The 16,413-nt window shown below is 27.1% G+C and overlaps 1 protein-coding gene across 1 annotated transcript; it reads right to left on the bottom strand.

Moving 5' to 3' along the window:
- Positions 1-614: 614 nt before the first annotated feature.
- LOC107455299 (uncharacterized protein F13E9.13, mitochondrial) lies at positions 615-13,109 on the bottom strand. The gene is made up of 6 exons (XM_016072811.3): positions 12,245-13,109; positions 11,254-11,336; positions 9,445-9,631; positions 5,795-5,942; positions 4,843-4,970; positions 615-1,022 (listed from the first exon to the last, which is right to left on the bottom strand). The coding sequence occupies exons 1-6, from the start codon at positions 12,318-12,320 to the stop codon at positions 835-837; spliced, it is 810 nt and encodes a 269-aa protein (XP_015928297.2). The 5' UTR covers positions 12,321-13,109; the 3' UTR covers positions 615-834.
- Positions 13,110-16,413: the final 3,304 nt, after the last annotated feature.

Genomic DNA, 16,413 nt, shown 5'->3' with positions numbered 1-16,413 from the left:
TTTAGCAGAATAAACAATGTGATTTTTTATGCCAGCTGGCTTTATTACATGCCATCATTCAGGATAATTGTCCCTCTCATTTATTGTATCAGAATTATTTCAACTGTATCTAGGTGAACTTTCTTCTTTACTTTGAAATCACTGACAACATATTATGGTTTAAAACGCTTTCAACATTCCTATTTTTAAAAAAATATCTATAAAAATTAGATAAATATATGTATAAATCTATAAAGCATGTCTACATAAGATAAATGTGCTTCAAAAAGTACCTTAAAATGTTAAAAATAATAACTCCAAACAGTAAATCAGAAAGCAATTCCAAAAAGCTATTTATATAAGGTTTCTTTAAAAAATTTTAATAATGTAAGCAACTTAAAAGTACTTCATATTCTAAAATTAAAATTAAAAAAAATATAGAAACAGAGTAATTAATGCAATCTTTCAAGAAAACAATTCATTAAATTATAGCTTTTTAAAATCTATTTCTAAAATTAAGTTGAAAATTAGAAATTTTTTTAATTAAATTTGAAGAAAAAAAAAAGAATCCAAAATTCACGGAACTATTTAAACGAATATTATCAGACTTTATTACAGAATAAAATTAAGGCACCTTAAAATAATAAATAGTCTTTGGATTATAATTCTTTTAAGATAGTAATATTAAATAATTTATTGAGTGAAATATGAATATAGGGTCTTCTTATACTGTTTACCTCAGATGACAATAATATTGGATGACAGAAAACAATAAAATTTGACACATTTAGTGATAATTAATTGTAACACATTTATGTTGGATATTTCAATCAGATAATAACTGTTTCTATTGTTTTATCTAAAAAGATTTACTTTTTCCATAAATTTTAGCACTTTATTTGAATCTAGATCTCCCATCCAATGACCATTTCTTTTAAAATGAGAACCAACAATAAGGGCATCAGCCGTGGAATAGTTCTTTAAATTTGCTTCTGTAACTCCTGATCCAATCAACACTGGTATTTTTACTGCCTCCTTAAGGGCTAAAATCAAATAAAATGTTATTATAAGTCAAATATAGTAGAAGCATTACAATTAAAATGTGTAGAGAGGAGGAATAAAAACATTTGTAAAAATAACTATTTAAAGAAATTTTGATGGGAAAAAAATCATTCCAACTTCAAAATATCACTTCCATATGTTATTACGTCAATCAATCTATAATAAATTGCATTCATAGTTTAGTTTATATTTTATCTTATAACCGGTGATGAACAGCTGACAAAATTCTGAGTTTACAATTATCAATGTTTAACTCCATAGCCTTGTAATTTTAAACCCAATCCAGAAGACAAGGGAACTCTTGGACCAAGTATTGGGTGAAATTTGCTTTTGTGGAAGGCTTTTTGATGGAGTTAACCTGGATTTGCTTTACATGGACAGGAAAACTACGAAAACCTCCAATGGTTAGTCTGACGGCAAGGGGACTCTAACCCATGATCCTAATCATGTTTAAATAAATAAAAAAATTTATCAAAGAATGCTAATACTTGAATTAGGAAATATTCTAATTATAAAAATAAATGAATAAAATTCTAGTATGGTGAATAATAATGAACAAATGTATAAAGTTTAAGTAACAAAAAGTATAACGTAAAAGAGATCACTTTAAAATATTAAAAAAAAATCATACACTCCTGATTGCTCTTATTCTTTATTTATTATAGATTTAAAGATCAATAGAAAAAATTATAACTACATATTTGCTAAAACTAATAGACATTTAATGATTTTCCCGAAGTTTCAGTAATGTTTTTAGTAAAACAATTTTTCTACTACATGGGTCAAATTTCAATAAATAAAATCATTATTAGCAAACTGTTTAAATAACAACAATGAACATCTGATGCATTGAAAATAATATACACATTCTATAACAAAAAAAACGACGCACCAAGAAGGAGTTGTCCGATTGAAACAAAAATTGGTGGATAGAAAGACAATGCACAGAATAGTAAATGATTAAAATTTCAGAACAATTGAGTATTTTATTGCAGAGTTACAGTAACAAGTTCAATAAGGTGTTGACCCGCCTCTAGCCTGGATACAAGCTGCCACACGGCGTGGCATAGACCGATAAAGCTCCGGGATGGTCTCTTGTGGTATTTCCTGCTAAATTCGATCCAACTGTCGAACGAGGTCATCAACATTCCGTGCCAGATGCAATCGCCTTCCCATCATATCCCAGACATGCTCGATGGGAGAGAGATCTGGTGATTTGGCAGGCCAAGGAAATGTTTGACAAGCTTGCAGACAGCTCATAGCAACACGTGCCGTATGTGGTCAGGCATTGTCCTGCTGAAAAACCAGCTCAGGGCGCTGCAAAAGGAACGGTAGCAAAACAGGTCTTAGGATGTCGTCGACGTACCGCTGTCCAGTAAGTGTACCTCTAATGACGACCAAAGCGGTCCAGCTGTCAAGGGAAATGGTACCCCAGATTATAATGCTTTGTTGAGGGCCGGTGTGGCGTGTAATAGTGAAGGCAGGATCCCCCTTCTGCCCTGTGCGTCTCCAAACACGTCTTCAATGATCGTCAGGACACAGTTGGAAGAGGGATTCGTCGCTAACGACTATACGTCCCCAGTCAGCATCAATCCAGCCATATCTGTTCAAAACATTCAAGTATACGAAATTTCAAAGCAATCGAATGATTGCTTCTTGGTGCGTCGATTTNGTTTTTTATGATTTATTAACAATTTAACAATAGCATTTAAATAAGTATATTTTATTTTGCCAAATTTTATGCTTACATTTAAATTTCAGGGTGGTAAGTATTCTTCCCCTCAAACCACTTATATTAAATAGTTACTGGTACAAAATTATATAAAATAAGAAAATATTATTACAATAAAAGCAGTGTTTTACTCATATTAGCAGTAAAGTTGTTGAACAGTGCAAATGTTACATCAAAATAGGAGTCTCAGCAGAGCAAATTTTACACATCCTAACTTTCAAAACAAGTGTGTTAATTCTATTCAAAGGATTAAACAATAGATGGCAGTTTAAATGTGAGCGCTAAAATTAGTGTTCCCATTGTTATAATGGCAAGGCTAATATATTGTAATAGTTTTTGGGTTCTTCACAGGTGCATTTTCAAGATCACATAGGTGAAGTAATTTTCCCAAGGCTCATAAAAAGGTTTAATTATTTAATTAACTAGAGGGAAAGCTACAACTTTTCCCCATTTTCAACAGTGGCACATACAGCACTAACAGCAATTTATAAAGAAAATATTAGAAGAAAAAAAATAATAGTTTAACAGGTGACATGGTAAATGGAATAAGAACATTCTATGTTCTTCCTGTATAACTCCCTTTTTTTAAATTTTATTTATTTATTTATTTTGTTGAAATAGTTGGGTTTTTTTATTGACTGATAAATCAACCAAAATTACAATTTTGTATGGCAATTACAAGATTATACCAGATTAAATAAAAATTAAAGGTTTTTAACAAAATGATCTTTGCTATATTTTAAATGTTATTCTTTTCAACATCTGGAAACAGAGCTATAGATAAGATAAAACTAGTTCTAAGTATCATAAATACTTTGAATCAATTTTATCATAAGTATTTTTAATCAATGATGGAACAATTGAAACTCACAAATGTAAGAGAGACCAACATAATTTTGATTTAAACAATATGTCAAAACTATAAATTATCATTTTATATATAACTTAAAATTGTTCCAATATAAATTCTTATTATGTTAAAAAGAGTTTGTCGATTCCTATTACAAGAACAAGAAATTTGTGTATTTAAGACATATTTTTTTTAAAATCAAATTATCTTAATTTTTAACTGCTTTCCTCTAAGGCCTAATTTTTAGAATATCCTAGTCCTTGCTTAATTTTAGTTCCGCTAAGATTCCATAATTTCATAAAACAAATGAAACAATGAAAAAATTTAAAAAATTGAATAAACATGACAACCAAAGCTGACGTCTTCAAAAGGCACCAGCTGCGGAAGTCATAAAAGCAAAACCTTTTCCATCAGGGGGCCAAGACAAAAGTCTAAAATTGCCCTCTCTGTACCCCAAAGGTTTTGCTAAAGTCCAGGAATATATAATATACAATATAAAATACAGAAGAATACAATATAAAATACAGAAGAATACAATATAAAATGCAATATAAATTACAGAAGCAAATACAAAAGAATACATAAGAATGATACGAACAAAAGCTTACTTAAAAATAAAAATCCAATAACTAGATAACACAACTGACTGCAAGACACAACTAAAATAAAATAAACATAAAAACAACGCCCCTAATCTGTGCAGTTTAAAAGAAAAAGGACGGAAGTTAAGGAAGCAGTGACATCATCAAAAGAAAGCAAAATTAAAATAAAAATTTTGATTGATTTTATATTTTTTTGCCAAAACAATATTCCAAACGATGTTCTTAAATTATTTTTTTTTCCTCAAAAATCTGTTCATTAAGGTGTTAAAAGATTAAGTTTTTATTAAAATCCCATTTTTGCAAATTTTTTTTTAGTTACATATATATTACAATAAAATTTATTTCTCTTTTTGAAAAAAAATAAATCATGGTAGGTGTGAAAGACGTAAGTTCAGGGAATGTATGGGTAGTCTATTTTTCTTTATATGCAACAGTTAGAAAATTTTTTTTAAAAAATAGTATAAAAAATAATAATAGACACATTTACCTCCTGAAAACATTATTGTATTTTTATTTTAAATAACTCACAGAAAAATTCATAAGAATAGTAAATTATAATAAAAAAAAGAAATACACAGTATAATAATTACATATTTATTTTAATTAAAAATACTAACCTTTGAGTTCATCAATTTTTGGAGGATCACCCGTTTCTGTACCAGTTAAAATAACACCATCACTTAGAAAGAATTCAGCTGCCTTAGCTGTCTGGCAAATATCCACATCTTGAGTAATAGCATGAGAACTAAAACAAATATAAAAGATTTTTATAATTGATTTAGCATAGTGTTATAAATTATTTATTGTAGTTATAAACAAAAATACAATAGGATATTGATGTTTTTTAAAAAATTTGAAGCAATATTGAGATACAATTTTAGTTTTGGGTGAACAGTAACTGTTAATACTTTCAAAGTAATTTGGAGTAAGTAGTTTTAAAGATTTTTAGAGCATTCATTTTATTTCATACTGAATTGTATTAAAAAATGCAGAATAAATAATTTAGAAATAAAAAAAAAATTTATCTGAAAAATTATCATTTTGTCATTTTAGAATGAGAGGAATTAAAATTGGAAATATGTATCTATATACTTGTTACAATAGCAAATAAACATAAATGCAACAGCAAAGAAAAAGACACAAGAGATTGTTTTAACTAACCATTTTTTCTTAATATATATAAACATTTGACTGAGGATATCAATTATGAAATAGATTTATTTCATGGGTTAAGAGAAAGCTCTTTTTAAAATAGTTTTAAAAAAAACATTGGGCATTGTTATGTACACATAAGATTCAAGAAAAACCGGAATACATTTTTTTTATTCAGGGTGCAGATCCAACACCTATAATTTTACAAGAAAATGCTTTGAAATAAAATATTCTGTGATGATGTTTTTTAAAAAAATGTGGAATCAAGCCTTTATTCTGTAAAAAGTGTTGAGTAATATTAAGACTTTGTTTTACTTAAATGCAAAATGAACACTCAACATTATTTAATGTAATTAGTTTTTGATATAAAAAATAAACTTTTAAAATCAGAAAAAAACATAAATACATCATTATTACCAATGTTTTTTCTTTACATCTGTAAAATACAAAACATCAGCACCAATGTTTTTAGCATATCTTAACAATGGACCAGCACATGCTTCCATTAACCCTTCATCAGCAACATGAGCAAAGACATAGCTCTCTGCACGGACAAATTGTAGACCTACAATATAAAAGACAAAAATGTACATAAAATTGTAAAGGAATAATATCTTAACTTAAATTGACATATAATCAATAAAATATCGTAAGCATAGTAACATAATAAGTAAAAAATAAAAAGGTTTTAAGAATGAAATCTGCCAGACATAAAAGATCAAGTCACCATCCCTCTCTCAACATATATTTATATAAGTTAATAAAACTTAATTTTCTTTGCCTTTTCTTTCTTTTCTTTTAGTCTTTATTATGTTATATATAGTTTATAAAACAGAAATTCTATAAGAGGATCAAATAGTATTGTGGGTCAAAATGTGAAAAAAGTAGGAAATTTATTTTATAATTTTTTACAAAGAGTAAAGAACAAAAAAATATTAATTTCTTTTGTTGTAAATTTTTGCTTCATAAATTTCTACAATGAATATTTAGAAACATTTTTCAATAAAAAGATAATTATTAAAAACAATTTCTTGATTTCTATGTACTAAGAGATAAAATATTATTATTATTATAACTAATTTAATCAGTATTTTTTATAAATAATTCATATTTTAAATCATTGATATTGTTAATAGCAATTTATTTTTATGCACTATTTGTACAACTGATACTAAAGGACTTGCAAAAAAAATCAAAAATCTGCAGTATGAAAAACGAGCTTGAAATAGCATATATATACTAAAAATGCATCAAAATCCTTGCTAAACCTTTTTGTAGGCCATTGATTTTTGTGAAACTCTCCCAGTTTCTTATGATTTATTAACAATTTAACAATAGCATTTAAATAAATATTTTTTATTTTGCCAAATTTCANATAAAATTGGAGTTACTGGTACAAAATTATACAAATTAAGAAAATATTATTACAATAAAAGCAGTGTTTTACTCATATTAGCAGTAAAGTTGTTGAACAGTGCAAATTTTACATCAAAATAGGAATCTTAGCAGAGCAAATTTTACACAAGACATTCTAAATCTCAAAACAAGTTTGCTAATTCCATTCAAAGGATTGAACAATAGATGGCAGCTTAAAAGTGAGTGCTAAAATTAGTGTTCCCATTGTTATAATGGCAAGGCTAATATATTGTAATAGTTTTTGGGTTCTTCACAGGTGCATTTTCAAGATCACATAGGTGAAGTAATTTTCCCAAGGCTCATAAAAAGGTTTAATTATTTAATTAACTAGAGGGAAAGCTACAACTTTTCCCCATTTTCAACAGTGGCACATACAGCACTAACAGCAATTTATAAAGAAAATATTAGAAGAAAAAAAATAATAGTTTAACAGGTGACATGGTAAATGGAATAAGAACATTCTATGTTCTTCCTGTATAACTCCCTTTTTTTAAATTTTATTTATTTATTTATTTTGTTGAAATAGTTGGGTTTTTTTATTGACTGATAAATCAACCAAAATTACAATTTTGTATGGCAATTACAAGATTATACCAGATTAAATAAAAATTAAAGGTTTTTAACAAAATGATCTTTGCTATATTTTAAATGTTATTCTTTTCAACATCTGGAAACAGAGCTATAGATAAGATAAAACTAGTTCTAAGTATCATAAATACTTTGAATCAATTTTATCATAAGTATTTTTAATCAATGATGGAACAATTGAAACTCACAAATGTAAGAGAGACCAACATAATTTTGATTTAAACAATATGTCAAAACTATAAATTATCATTTTATATATAACTTAAAATTGTTCCAATATAAATTCTTATTATGTTAAAAAGAGTTTGTCGATTTCTATTACAAGAACAAGAAATTTGTGTATTTGTTTACTTATGGGAGATTTAGTATTTCTCTGTCTACAGTCATGGCAGTAGCAGTTTTTAACAATAACTCATTTTTCTCATGATAAATTATAGCTAAAATACACGCTGAAACAATGTACAAGAAATTTAATTACAATTGATGCTTTACCACGACATTTTGAAGACATAATAATGACAATTTTACAGAGTTTTAAATAATCCTTTTCATTTTTTAGAAGTCACTGCTTTATTGCATGATATAATTTGAATTATTACTAAAATTTTGGCTAACTGAAAAATATGTTTATGATATTGATCTATAATAATTAGTACAGTCGAACTCGTTTATAACGAGCTCAGATTTAACGAGAACTCGGATTTACAGAGGGAAATGAGAATATTTGGTTGGATCAATGCTAAGTCCATGGAACAGAAGTCGCTTTTAACGAGCAAGACCCAGTTTTAGCGAGCAATAGTTTTATGTCTTGCAACTTTTTTTCTCATCTTTCTGTCTTATCTTTTTTTCAAAATGATAAGAAATGAGCTTGAAATAAAAAAAAACACAAAAAAAAATTTTTTTTAAGTATGTAGATTAATGAAAAAAAAAAAAAAAATGTTTTGGTAAGAATCATTTCCTTTATTTTTCCTTCCGTTTATTGTTTCTTTTCTTTAAAACTGTAGCGCAACTAAAAATTTTTTGCTGGTTGGGGGGGGGAGGTTAGTTGTCATTAAATTAAGAAAAGTATTTGATTAAATTAAATTAAAGTAAGTAAGTATTAATTAAATTTTAAGTAAACTCAATCATTTGACCNATACAGGATTAAATAAAAATTAAAGGTTTTTAACAAAATGATCTCAGCTATATTTTAAATGTTATTCTTTTCAACATCTGGAAACAGAGCTATAGATAAGATAAAATTAGTTCTAAGTATCATAAATACTTTAAATCAATTTTATCATAAGTATTTTTAATCAATGATGGAACTATTGAAACTCACAAATCTAAGAGAGACCAACATAATTTTGATTTAAAAAATATGTCAAAACTATAAATTATTATTTTATATATAACTTGAAATTGTTCCAATAAAAATTCGTATTATGGTAAAAAAGAGTTTGTCAATTTCTATTACAAGAACAAGAAATTTGTTTATTTATGGGAGATTTAGTATTTCTCTGTCTACAGTCATGGCAGTTTTTAACAATAGCAGTTTTCAACAATTTTTAACAAGCAGTTTTTAACAATAGCAAAAACAGTAGCAGTTTTTAACAATAACTCATTTTTCTCACGATAAATGATAGCTAAAATACATGCTGAAACAATGTACAAGAAATTTAATTACAATTGAGGCTTTACCACAACATTTTGAAGACATAATAATGACAATTTTACAGAGTTTCAAATAATCCTTTTCATTTTTTAGAAGTCATTACTTTATTACATGATATAATTTGAATTATTATTAAAATTTTGGCTAAATGAAAAATATGTTTATGATATTGGTCTATAATAATTAGTATATTAAAATGGAAAAGCAATTAAAGCCATATTTAAGGTAAATGATCACTACTGCAAATTGTTGTTCCATAATTCACATAAGGGTAATATCAAAAGTTCCCACAGAAAACAAAAATTATAAAAATTTAACTTTTTCTGTCAATCTTTAAAATGAGATGTAAAAATATAAGGCAAAAATATATTAGCTGTGAAAAATCAAGAGAAAAAAATATAAAACAAACCTGCAGCAAATGCTACAGCAGTCGCACAAAAATTATTTCCTGATAATACTTGAACCCCACAAGGTATTTTCCCCATGACATTTTTCACTTCTGAACAAACTCTTGTCATGACTGATGTTACTTCAGGACCGACTTGCTTTCCCATTACATATGGAACATCAAACATGTTTTCCACTATAATTCCATCCTGAAGAAAAGATTTACAAGAGACTTAAACTATCAAAATGATTTCAATGGTAAAGCAAAAGTGTTTTTTGATCAAATTTTTTCTTTAACTTGCTTATGGATGATATATTGAATGTAAACAATAAAAAGCTTCCTAGAACAGGAAGAGAAACTTCCGATGTATCTCTCCGCTTATGTTATGCTTACGAGGCAATGTGTGAATGGACTTAATATTCTAGGAAGTTTTATTAGTGTGATTTATGTTTAAATTTGCATAACCACTCTTAAAAGTTTCCTGTAATTTATAAATTCTAACTGGTTGCGAGTCTAAAACAAATTTTAAAGAAAATTAATATCAAAACATAGATTAAGTGTGCCATGTTTTGAGTGTTACCCCTTATTTGGCTATATTTGTGTAAAATATCACAGTTTGTTATTTTTTGGGTAACATCATAGCAAAGTCTTCCTAATTCATTTTTGGTTTGTTTCGGTGAAAGTTAGATTGAAACAACATGTTATATTGAAAAACTGAAAATATAATAATATTGGATGGTACGTTTTTTCAAGCTTAGGCATAAAAATCAGCAGTAGTAACCTGGAAGTCTTAGGACAAATTTTAACCCCTAGCGCAATCTATGCTTAGCTTTACACGGCCAACCATTAATAGAAATAATAACACAAAATGTCAGTTATGTTCATTCTATACTAGATATGGCAGGACAGGATTTCAATGTAAAACAGAAAAAAAAATTCAATACAAACAATTTGAATAGAAATAATTTTAGAGCCATCAAACAAAACTTAGTTTTACTAGACAGAGCTGCCAATTTTAATTACAGTAAAAGCTTGATATAACAAGAAGCCTGTCATTTTGAAAAGAGTAATATTAAAGATACTAAAATTGTTTATAATGAGTAAAAAGTTACTAGTTTTCTGTGACAGTAGAGGAAGATACATTTTTCTGCTTTATGAAAAAGTGTGAAAAAGAAAATGTTTCTATATGTTTTTATTTATGTCTAGCACCAATACAGAAAAGTGAGAAACAAACATTTCACCTTATTTTTTTTTTATCTTTCAATCTCAATCCTTTATGTTAATAAAGCAAACATACATAAGCAACCACTCGCCACATTGTCTTATTTTTTACAAAAGAAACAACCTTTTGCTACTTTTAGAAATCCTACTGCACACTTTAAATGGATGAACCTTTTGCATACCTCATATCTAGCTATACAATCGTATTTACTTTCTTGACAGCCTACTGTTGAAATCAACATTCAGTGTTATCAATTGTGCGAAAAACTATTATAGACTATTACACTACACTTATCTTTATTATTGTATATTATCATTAAATATGAGTGGTTGCTTAAAGTGACCAGTTAGCTATGACAAATCCAACTACTATTATGGATTATTGTTAGAATGGACTTTTATTGTACTTATAATTTTCACTTTGAATGTAAAATAACTTATATACAGTTAAGAACAAATGATTAAAATGTATATATATAATAATTAATTATTGTACAAAAAGACAAACAGTACAATGAAGCATAAAAAGTGTAAATAAGTTATTAACACACCTAAATTTCAATACTTTTTTCAAGTAAAAATAAATAAATAAAATGAAGGTGACCTTACTATTTTACATTTCTTGTAGATGAGAGCTTCTTCACAAGCACTATCAATAAGCTGTTGTACAGATAAGCAAGATTTTGGAGTACCTATATACAACAAACAAATCTATATTTTAATAAAGCTTAAAAACACAAATTAATTGCATTTTATGGAATGAATACACAAAATTTAAAAAACATGTACGCATCATACATTTAAATAATATACAACCTCTGGAGTATCTTTTAAAGAGAAGAATCAAAAACTAATTTAACAATTTGAAACATTGTATGCATTGACATAAAAGTCTGAAATCACTTTAATTCTTGTTAATTTTTAGTTAAACCAATATCTAATTAAGACTTGAGAACATGTTTGAACTTTATTAAAATCTCTCATTTCCAAGCATAAAATTGGAAAAAAGGAGAAAAAACATGAAAAATTAAAAAGAAAAATCTGTTTGGAAAAAAGAATCCTTTTATAAAGAAGTATCAAATCAAATATTTAATGAAAAGAGAATTTCAAAAAAAGAGAATATTTAATAAAAAGAGAATTTCAAAATTTTAAATAGAGAATTTATACACAGGGTGTCTAAAATATATGGAAACAATTAAATAACTCAACAAATAAACATGAGGGGGGGGGGAATAATACTAGTAAAAAATTTTAAAATATGTGAAATTATCTTTCAAAATCTTGAATAGAAACAAAGAAACCCCAATTCTTTACTGCAAATTTATACTTCTTTAAAAAAAAAAAAATAATAATTAAACAGTCTTTTAAGAATCTCAATTTGTTTCAAAAATGTCACTTACAATCTTGCTTTACTAAACTCTTTACTCACAAAAGAATTCAAATTTTGTCACATTTATAATTAAACAAAAGAAGCTGAGACCAAATCACATATATTTAATGTATACTAAGGTATCAGCTTCTGAATTTGGCAATCATATATTCCATATGACAATTCACTGATTTGATTTGTCAGATGATAAAAGTAGGAGAAAATACTTACCTGGCAATGCTTTTACATGAATCATTCCTATGACTGCACATTTGGTAGATTTAAAAAGACCATGGAAACGGGACATTTCGTTCTTACTTGTTAAGTTTTCAAAAAAGGAAGTTCAAATAATGTAAATTTATTTCAATGACAAATTAATATATAAAAAACACATTTGATATCCTATATTTTTGGATGTAAATAGACTTTATGTCCAAAATTTGTGAAGTCTAAAATTGTTTTTCATCACAATAATTATGCTATAACATATAAGTTTGGAATCAGTTAACTTGTTCTATGGTATGCAACTTTGACGCCTGTATTTTGGTTCAATAGGTAATTTCAGTTCATATGTTAAAAGGCTGCAAATGTTTATTTTTCTTACAATATATTTGTTATTTATATTTATTTAAATGCATAATATGAATTTGAAAACATTGAAATTGCACTAGGACATGCAACTTTAATGCCTATATTTCTGTACAATAAGTAATTTTTTATCTTCTTTTTTCCAAACAATTAGTTATTCTATAAGATTTTTAAGATTATAATAAGATTTTTTAAATTGAAATAAATTTCAATACAATTTTCAATTTGTACAAAATATATATAAAATATTCAAGTTTCGTTCTTTTTCCTGCATCCCCAAAAAAAACAGATATATTTACATATCAGATATATATGATTTACAAAATTGCATCTGGAATTCACAATAATTCAATTTTATAAAAATATTAAGGAATGGATAAATAGTATTTGAATAAATTGAGCAACAGATGCTCAAAAATTGTTCAGAGGAATTTATTTGAATAGAATTTGGAATAGAAGTCACTAAGAGAGAAGTTAGATGCTCCAAAGCTTGAAAATAAGTTTGTTTGTGTTTTCATTGATTGATTGATGTAACCTAGAACGTTTTTAGTCATCTATTTCTGCTTTTAAAAGTTTTTAGGGTTTTAAGCATTTTAATATCCTATTTGGACGACAAAAGTTTAACCAAGTAATCTGTTTCTTAATAAAGTCACTAGATGTCGCTACTAAAGCATACAATAATGAATTGACATGAATGAATTCCCAACTCCCCCAAATTTCCTCCAATTCTGCAACTCAGAATGATCCTTATTAACAGTCTCTTATTAAATGTCTTAAACAATTAACATATGGAAATTGAAATGAAAAATAACAATATGAGAATGAAAAATAATATTCAATAATATGTTGAATGAGGGAATTCATTCAACTGTTCATTCATGTCAATTCATATCAAATGTTTGATTGTACCTGAAAATCATAAAAAAAGTTACTTAAGATTTAATCAATAAGGAAAAATCTAAAAATGTTAAAAAATCTAATAATTAAAGTTTTTATGTTCATCTTAAGTAGATTTGCTAATACATAGCGCATATTTATATATAATAGATATACTTGTATTGTACGTTAACAATGTCAGATATTGTTTATTAAACGATTTTAAGTCAAAGTGAATGAAAATAACTGAACTAAAGTCATTATTTTCAAGGCTCAAGGCCAAGGCTCAAAGTCACCCCATCCAGGGCTGAGTTTGTGCATTCGACTAATTGATTGTTTACAAATAATAAATAATTCAAATCAGCTTTTAGCTATGTGCAATTACTTCCCAGATGGCTAACAACAAATTTTAGATCAGATGTTGTACAATTCAGCATCTTTTAACTACTTTTTTATTAGGTGAAAGTTGGAAAACTGAAAATTCCTGCACAAAGTCACCCCATCTGATGGTACTTTGAAATTTGCTGAATTTTATTAAAAAATAAATTTAAAAATAAATATTGATCATAGTTTAAGCGTTGTTCACTACGGTCTGAACGAAATTCATATTAATTGGTTCACTATTTTGTTGACATCTTAGAAACCAATTTAAAAATGTTACTGTATTTTACTATCTATTATAAAAAAGTTTGATAATTATAAAAAAAATTAGAACTAAAAAATTGTTTTATGCGATGATCATAAGAAGAATATAATTAATACGAATTAATATTGCCAAAAAAATTAAATAAATAAAATTGCTCAAGTTTTATTTTTTTACAATAAATCATTCTAATTTAACAGTTTATAAAAGTCTATGTATTATAATGTTCGGTGTTGAGTGTTTAAAATTTTAAGCAAGTATTATTTTGCACACGGTGATGATGGCCATCTCTGGTATCTGGTATCATCTTTTAAATTTGAATAATATTTTTGACAAAAATATTTTTCGGAACTAAAGTGTACACAGTTTTTAAATTTACAATTTTTTAAAGTATAGATAATGGAAAGAGAGTTTTCAGATCCAGTAAAGAGTCCTTTACTAGAACAATTAGGTTCCTAATAGCATTCAACACTTAGAAAAATGTTTCGCATAATTTCATAAAAAAAATATCCGTGTACCCTTTTCATTGTTCGTCCCTCTTCTTTTGAGAATCAGATAAATCATTTCAGGGTGAATGCCAGAAATTGCTGCAAGCAAGACTAGTTGTCTCACTAAATTTGCTGATACCTTTATAAGCAAAAACATATGCAAATTAATTCTTATAACATTTTAGATAAACTTTATTTTGATATCTATTTAAAATAGTCGTTTAAGGAAATACTGGTAAGACTTATCTCCACACACTTTAGAGAGATTTTACAAAGGATTACAGCAAAATTATTATTCATCTATAATAGCTTCCTTTAACTCTAATGTTATTTTAGCTATTCAAAGCTTCATCAAAAATTTTCCGAAAAAAAATGGTTGTCGCGATGGTAAATGCAAGATAAACGGTATGCAAAATCTCTCTATTTTCTAATTACGGTCTTTATACTTCTTTCCTCAATTTTTATTCCAATTCACCCACAAACTTAATAAGATATTTACTATTAGTACTAGTATTATCGTTCTTATTGCATGTAGATGTTTTGTTCCTAAGAAAATGGCGACATATTGAATAAAAATTCTTTTAAATACTCGTTTATCATTTAACTAACCACACATTGTGAGAGCGATCAAAAAGAACCTACATGTAGCTAGTGGGGGGCTTGAGGTAACATCCTTTCCTGGGAGCAGCCTTTGAAGAGGGCAAAATTTATTTAAAAGAAATAAATAAATAATAAATAAATTCCAGAATAAACTGTTTCTCTTCATTATATATCACCATCTTCATTCCAAATTACGGACACCATAACTTCCTTAACCTTTTATCCGATTTACCTATAAATTGAACAAAATAAAATGTGTTTGATTTATTCAAAAACCTACGTGTTAAGCAAACTGCAATAATGTCTATTACTATCACTGTAGTTTGCTTTACACTAAGGTTTTTTTAAATAAATTATTTATAACAAATTGACAACGTATTGAATGAAAATTGCCTTTATGGAATAAACGCTTATCATTCCATCAAACACAGTAAACGCGATCAAAATCATCCACTTAGAATAAAGAAATACTATTAAATTTTAACAATAGTACGATTGAATTTTAAATTAAATCGAAAATTAAGTTATAAAGTTACATTGTCTTAAAAAATATTTTATTTTAAGTTAAGTGAAATTTAACAATCTACTATTTAATTTAATTTAATTTAATTTAATTTAATTTAATTTAATTTAATTTAATTTAATAACCGTTGATGAACAGCCGACCCATTTCTCGATTTACGACTACCAAAGTTCAACTCCGGAATCCTTGTAATTTTGATCCTAACCCAGAAGACAAGGGAGCTTCAGGATCTACCCCCAAAGGTATTGATTTGTTATGGGAACTGGGAGGAATTTGTAAAATTTTTATCTTATAACTGTCGTTGAATTTCCGACCCAATTTTGGGGTTACGACTACTAATGTTCAACTCCGTAGCCTTGTAATTTTTACATAAATATTTTAATGTGGTCCAAAAAAAAGACCCCTATAAGTCTCACACCAAAATGAAAGGAGGCGTAAAAACTGAGTTTGTCCCCTGGCTCTGCAAATCCTACCAACGCCTCTCTGTGTAATGGATCACATTACCTCTGTGTGTAATGGATCATCTACATCAGTGTTTCCCAACCTTTTTCGTGCCTTGCCCCACCTAAGCCTTTCTAAAATTCTAAGACCCCCCTATGTAACATATACATAATTTTTAATATTAAAAAATTGAATTCGTAAGAAACTTTAATGATGGGTTTTAGGAAAAAATCACTAGGAA

Source organism: Parasteatoda tepidariorum, chromosome 6, assembly GCF_043381705.1.
Source record: "Parasteatoda tepidariorum isolate YZ-2023 chromosome 6, CAS_Ptep_4.0, whole genome shotgun sequence".
NCBI classification, from domain to species: Eukaryota; Metazoa; Arthropoda; class Arachnida; order Araneae; family Theridiidae; genus Parasteatoda; species Parasteatoda tepidariorum.
Note: the sequence above shows the minus strand (reverse complement) of the source record. Positions and strands in the feature narration are given on the sequence as shown.

What these genes read in the sequence shown, in the direction of transcription:
- LOC107455299 (XM_016072811.3), bottom strand. Translation starts at nt 12,320, where the DNA reads ATGTCCCGTTTCCATGGTCTTTTTAAATCTACCAAATGTGCAGTCATA. An exon ending in GATGTAAAGAAAAAACATTG is followed by an intron (nt 4,971 to 5,794) that starts GTAATAATGATG and finishes TATTTGTTTTAG; the next exon opens with TTCTCATGCTATTACTCAAG. An exon ending in AAAAATTGATGAACTCAAAG is followed by an intron (nt 1,023 to 4,842) that starts GTTAGTATTTTT and finishes ATTTGATTTTAG; the next exon opens with CCCTTAAGGAGGCAGTAAAA.